A 5,606-nucleotide genomic window follows, 5' to 3' on the forward strand; every position below is an offset into this window, starting at 1 on the left:
GTGGAATTGCCAAAATAGTCAAAGAGGTCCCTGTCTCTCCTTGTCTCTGGGTGTAATCAAGCGACAGAAGTCTTTACAACAATATCTTTTTTTTTACAGTGAAAGACCAAAATGGAAGGCAGAGGAGCCAGGTGAATAAGTAACTGCTCACACAATCCTCTCAGAGGCAAGCGCGTGCGAAGGTCCCTGGCTGTAGCTACGTAAATCAAGGAAGCGGTTATTCTGGAAGTTGGGGGGAGGGGGGGGATTAACAACGAGGTAACGGCGTCGGAGACTGTCACTGTAAGTATCTCATAATAAGAGACAGTATTTATTATGCTCATGAAGAAATCAGCCTTTCGCCTTGGGCTTCGATTATCTTCCTTTGTGGGCAAACAGGGGCTAGAACTTGGGGAGCCCACCGACACCTCCTTCCCGTGTATCCCAAAGGGAATTAATTTCCCTTCACACTGCCTAAGCCATCTCGAGGTCTGGGCGTGAAGTGAAGGGACGCAATACAGGCAGCGCCCTAATGAATTCCTTTCAAACCGCCTGCTGCCTAAAACCATCTATTACTGCGGCCCAGAGTGGGGAAAGGCGTTTGAGATGTCTTTGTCCGGGTGATGGAGGGGAGGGGAGGGGACACTGGTGGGGGAGGAGGACGGCTGGCAGCCGGGCCAGCGAGTTCTCTCCTGCCCAAGAGATGCGAAGGACTCACCCTCCCCTCTTACCTCTCTGGGTGGGCAGTTGCTCTCTGGCAAGACTCTTGGCCCAAGAAGATGCTCTAGGATTGAGACGTCCCCGGGGGACCTTAGGGTTAGAGCGGGAGAAAGAGGAAGAGCGAGAAAGAAGAGCTTCAAAGAATAGGGTCGATAAATTCATAAAGATCGATTTATCTTTATCTCCCAATTAAATGTGCTTGTGATACATAACACACGTCCAACATGGGCCAACTCCCTAACCAGAGCTCCTCCGGGTGAACTGATTTTTAATGGCCTATGTAACAATGCCCTCCTTTGCTCCTTGGCCTGGTGCTGTCAGCAGTTCCGGAAGGACGTCTAGACCCTGGAATTTGAAGATCAGGCAGGGGGACCCGAGGAAGCCCCGCGCGCTTGGCAGGGTCTGCCTTCGCCGCGAAACGATCCCATTTTAAAAGGAACACAAGATTTGAAAGTTTGCTTCATCGTAAGAAAAGATGACCAGAAATGCCTACTTTCCTTTCGCTGCAATCCCTCCAATCTCCTAACTCCCAGATTCCGGGCTGTTTACCATTGTCGAGAACAGGGGAAATATCTTGAGGGACTCAGCTCCATCCAGCAGTCCGCAAAGAGGAAGCGCGTGCCCAGGAGTCCTCGCGCTGCGCAGAGCCAGGGTGAGAGCTCCCTCCGTTGCCAATGTGCTTAATTAGTGCCTATTTACAAAACGCAGCTTTTATTTGAGCAAACATCATAAAGCTTTCATCAGGATAATCTCACGTTATACAATCCAGAGGCATCGCAAACTCCCCCCCCCCATTCCTCCCTGAAGATGGAGCAGATAAAAGACTCGCTTTATTATCATAATTATCGTGGCTGTTATTTTGGTGCACGCTGGCAAAGTGGGTAAATAGGTGCGATGATTAAGAATGTCATGAAAAATGAGCAGGGATCGCTCACGGAGGGCCCAGCCAGGAATGGGGAGACCACCAGCCTGCCCGCCCCGCCACCAGCGGGCCGAGAGCAACCGTGCAGCTTCCGTGTAGTGTGAGCAAGGGCTGACAGGCCCAGGCGCGCCTCTGGGAGCAATCCTGCAGAGGCAAGACCCTAAACGCAACCCGGAGACCTTGCCCGGACCCTTGGCACAACCAGAGCACCCCAGGTTAAGGTGAGCATCACACAGGGTTCTGCTGTAGCCACCAAAAGGAAGTAAAATACTCCTGGCCCATCGGTAGCGGGTGCCAGCTCCAAGCCGCCTCTCAGGAGGCCTCCACAGGGATGTCAGGAACTCTAGGGTCTGAGTCTGGTAGGTAGCAAGGGTCCCTTTTAAGTTTGCTCCGCGCAGTGCATAGGCTCCAGCTCCCAGGCCAGCACGCTCCAACGGTGGCGCCCGCAGCCCGCTTGCGGCCGGCCTGGGGGAAGGGGGCGGAGCCCTAATTTCACCCCGCCTTCCCCGGAATAGCAAATAGGAGTTGGCGCTGGGCCCCACGTGACACGAGCACGGCTAGGCAGCTGGCAAAATGTGAATGAGAAAGAGGAGCGCGATTTAAAGGTGCTGGCGGCGCCCGCCAGAGACAAGTGCGCCGGCTTCGCGCGCTCCCCAGCCGCCCGTGGGAGACGACGGACTGCGGGACGGACGGACGGACGCATGCACCGCTGGTAGCTGGGCCGAGAGCTGCAGACGCTACGTGCTCGCGTTCCGACGGGCTAGCAGCGGGGAGCGGCTCCGGCGAACGCGAGGTCCCCGGCGCCCTCTCCATCCCGGGCGCACGGCCTCACCGCGCTTGGCGGCTGCACCCGCGCAAGCCCGGTATGCTGCGGGTCCCGCACTGAGGGGCGGCGGCGTCAGCGCTCTGGGTACCGCTCGGCCCCTGCCCGGAGTTCCCGGTGGTACTCCCAGCGTCCGGAGGGCTTCCAGGCGGCGGCGGGGCGCGGGGACTTTTCGTCTCTCCCTGGCTTCTCCCGAACGCGTCTATGAGCGCAGCGTTCCCGCCGTCGCTGATGATGATGCAGCGCCCGCTGGGGAGTAGTACCGCCTTCAGCATAGACTCGCTGATCGGCAGCCCGCCGCAGCCCAGTCCCGGCCATTTCGTCTACACCGGCTACCCCATGTTCATGCCCTACAGGCCGGTGGTGCTGCCGCCACCGCCGCCGCCGCCTCCCGCGCTGCCCCAGGCTGCGCTGCAGCCCGCTCTGCCGCCCGCGCACCCTCACCACCAGATCCCCAGCCTGCCCACCGGCTTCTGCTCCAGCCTGGCGCAGGGCATGGCGCTCACCTCCACGCTCATGGCCACGCTGCCCGGCGGCTTCTCTGCGTCGCCCCAGCACCAAGAGGCGGCAGCCGCCCGCAAGTTCGCTCCGCAGCCGCTGCCTGGAGGCGGCAACTTCGACAAAGCCGAGGCGCTCCAAGCGGACGCGGAGGAGGGCAAAGCCTTCTTGGCCAAGGAGGGCTCGCTGCTCGCCTTCTCTGCGGCCGAAGCGGTGCAGGCGTCGCTCGGTAAGTCGGCGGCGCGCGCAGCCGGAACGCGGGGACGCGAGGGAGTGGGGGCGGGCCAGCTCCGGGTTCCCGCCGAGACCGGGGGGATGAGGCCGCGCCCCCGCCCGACCTCCGCGGGAATAGCTGGAGGAGTTGCGGTGGTGCCCACCGGAGCTTCCCAATGGGGCATTTAAACGCCAAGCAACAAGCAGGATCATGGGGAAAGGAGGCGTTTAGCTCTCTCCTGCTAGCTGTTCCAGGCCACACATCGGGTGGCACGTTTGGTACACACACACACACACACACACACACACACACACTGTGATGGCTGAGGGTCCTTGGTGTGTTGCAGCCTTAAAGAGAGGCCTATTGGGATGTGTTTTTCAGTTACGCATGTACCCAAGAGAGTCCAGACCCAAATATCTTCACTGGGTTCTCTTCTCGTCCAAGAGAACCAGTTACCTGCGAGACTACGTGTGTGTGTGTGTGTGTGTGTGTGTGTGTACACACACGTGCTAGGGACTATAGGGTGAGGAACTTCTAAGGTGACACAAACGATCTGTCTCAAGAAAACTGCGGTCTGGCATCTGCACTACTCCACTATCTCAATCCTGTGAAATTGAGGCTCGCTTAATTTTAGTGTTCAGATGGTGGTGGGGAGGATCATGAACTCTCCCTTGGTCTTCCATCAGCCCTGGACCCCGGGGAAACAAAGGGAGCGTTCTCTTGGGCCTCAGGTCCAAGCAGCATCCTGCTACTCAAGTTGTTAGAGGCTGGGAGGGTGCGCAGGAGACATGGCAGCCCCTTGAGTGATGGTTCTGGGCAAAAGGCCGTTGCCTCTGCTGTCTCCTCCTCTCTTTGAGCTTTTTCTCACGCTCCCCCCACTCCTCAAAGGCCAGGAAATCGCAATGTGTTAATGTGGTAGAAAGACAATCTGCTGGGGGGATAGGGGTGAGGTGCCCAAGTGGGAAGGAGTTAAGGAAGGCAGTGTTCAAAATGTAATAAAATGCCGTTTGGTTTTGCTTTCAGTCGGGGCTGTCCGAGGGCAAGGGAAAGACGAGTCAAAGGTGGAAGATGACCCGAAGGGCAAGGAGGAGAGCTTCTCTCTGGAGAGCGATGTGGATTACAGCTCAGATGACAATTTGCCTGGCCAGACTACTCATAAGGAAGAAGACCCCGGCCATGCACTGGAGGAGGCCCCGCAGAGCGGCGGTGCGGCAGGCAGCACCACGTCCACGGGCAAGAACCGGCGGCGGCGGACTGCCTTCACCAGCGAACAGCTGCTGGAGCTGGAGAAGGAATTTCACTGCAAAAAGTACCTCTCCCTGACCGAGCGCTCACAGATCGCCCACGCCCTCAAACTCAGCGAGGTGCAAGTAAAAATCTGGTTCCAGAACCGCCGGGCCAAGTGGAAACGCGTCAAGGCAGGCAACGCCAATTCCAAGACGGGGGAGCCCTCTCGGAACCCCAAGATAGTCGTCCCCATCCCTGTCCACGTCAGCAGGTTCGCTATTCGAAGTCAACACCAGCAGCTGGAGCAGGCCCGACCCTGAGTGCCCAGCTAGGGTGGACACCACCGTGGAGAGGCCCTAACACCTGAGGGGACCCCGTGTCAGACTCCACTGTTTAAAGAACTCAGAAGCACCTCCCAGATGTGGACGTTCCAAGAAAATTGAGAATATATTCATTAGACAGGCTTAAAGGGGGCTACAGCCACACCAGAAGATACACTAAATATTTATTATATGACCCTACTTTGTATATAGACATCTATATAGACTGGATCTCAGCTGCAGTGTTTTGTGATCAAACCTCTCCACTGACACTTTCCAGATGAAACAAAACCATCACTGTACTCTGTCGCCTTCAGCGACCACCTTCCCATACTTTCCCAAAGGTAAACGGGAGACACAGAACAAACACTGCGGTTTAACAATTATTTTTATTTTGTTTGTTTCTATTCTGGCTTTTGAGTTGAGTGCAGAGCAGTCGTTTTTTATTTTGTTTTGTTTTTGTTTTTGTTTTTTGAAGCAGTCTAGAAATCTGTTCTGCTCATTTGCCTTTGCCTGGCTTTCTTTCCTGGGCTTGCATATCCTATCTGAGCCATGTCGGAAGCACGTCTCCGTTGTGTCTAATTTATTTCAATGTAGCTTATTTTCATATAAGTTATGACATTTAAACAATCTCAGTCTTGTGAATAATAAAAAAAAAACAAGGAAAAACTATAAGCTCAATCCTTGGGGCCTCGTAAGAGTGCCCACCACCTGGGCATTTCGAGGGCACAGCCAGTGTGTGGTCAGCTAAGTGGCTTTCGACCAGGACGGAAGCTGACTGGCTATAAGCCAAGTAGCACCTGAACAGGCTTTGAATTGGAGAGTAAAGCTGTGAGTTTTAAGGAAGCCTAGTTTTCATTTTAGGAATCTGGCATGTCCCCTTTTTGCATGGCCTTATCTATA

At 55.7% G+C, this 5,606-nt stretch overlaps 1 protein-coding gene across 1 annotated transcript; it reads left to right on the forward strand.

Annotated features, from left to right (window-relative positions):
- Positions 1–1,029: 1,029 nt before the first annotated feature.
- Positions 1,030–5,331, forward strand: Gbx2 (gastrulation brain homeobox 2). The gene is made up of 2 exons (XM_034521834.2): positions 1,030–3,171; positions 4,180–5,331. Exons 1-2 carry the CDS (start codon positions 2,649–2,651, stop codon positions 4,701–4,703), a joined length of 1,047 nt encoding a protein of 348 aa, XP_034377725.1. The 5' UTR covers positions 1,030–2,648; the 3' UTR covers positions 4,704–5,331.
- Positions 5,332–5,606: the final 275 nt, after the last annotated feature.

This window comes from Arvicanthis niloticus, chromosome 17 (genome assembly GCF_011762505.2).
Source record: "Arvicanthis niloticus isolate mArvNil1 chromosome 17, mArvNil1.pat.X, whole genome shotgun sequence".
Taxonomy (NCBI): domain Eukaryota; kingdom Metazoa; phylum Chordata; class Mammalia; order Rodentia; family Muridae; genus Arvicanthis; species Arvicanthis niloticus.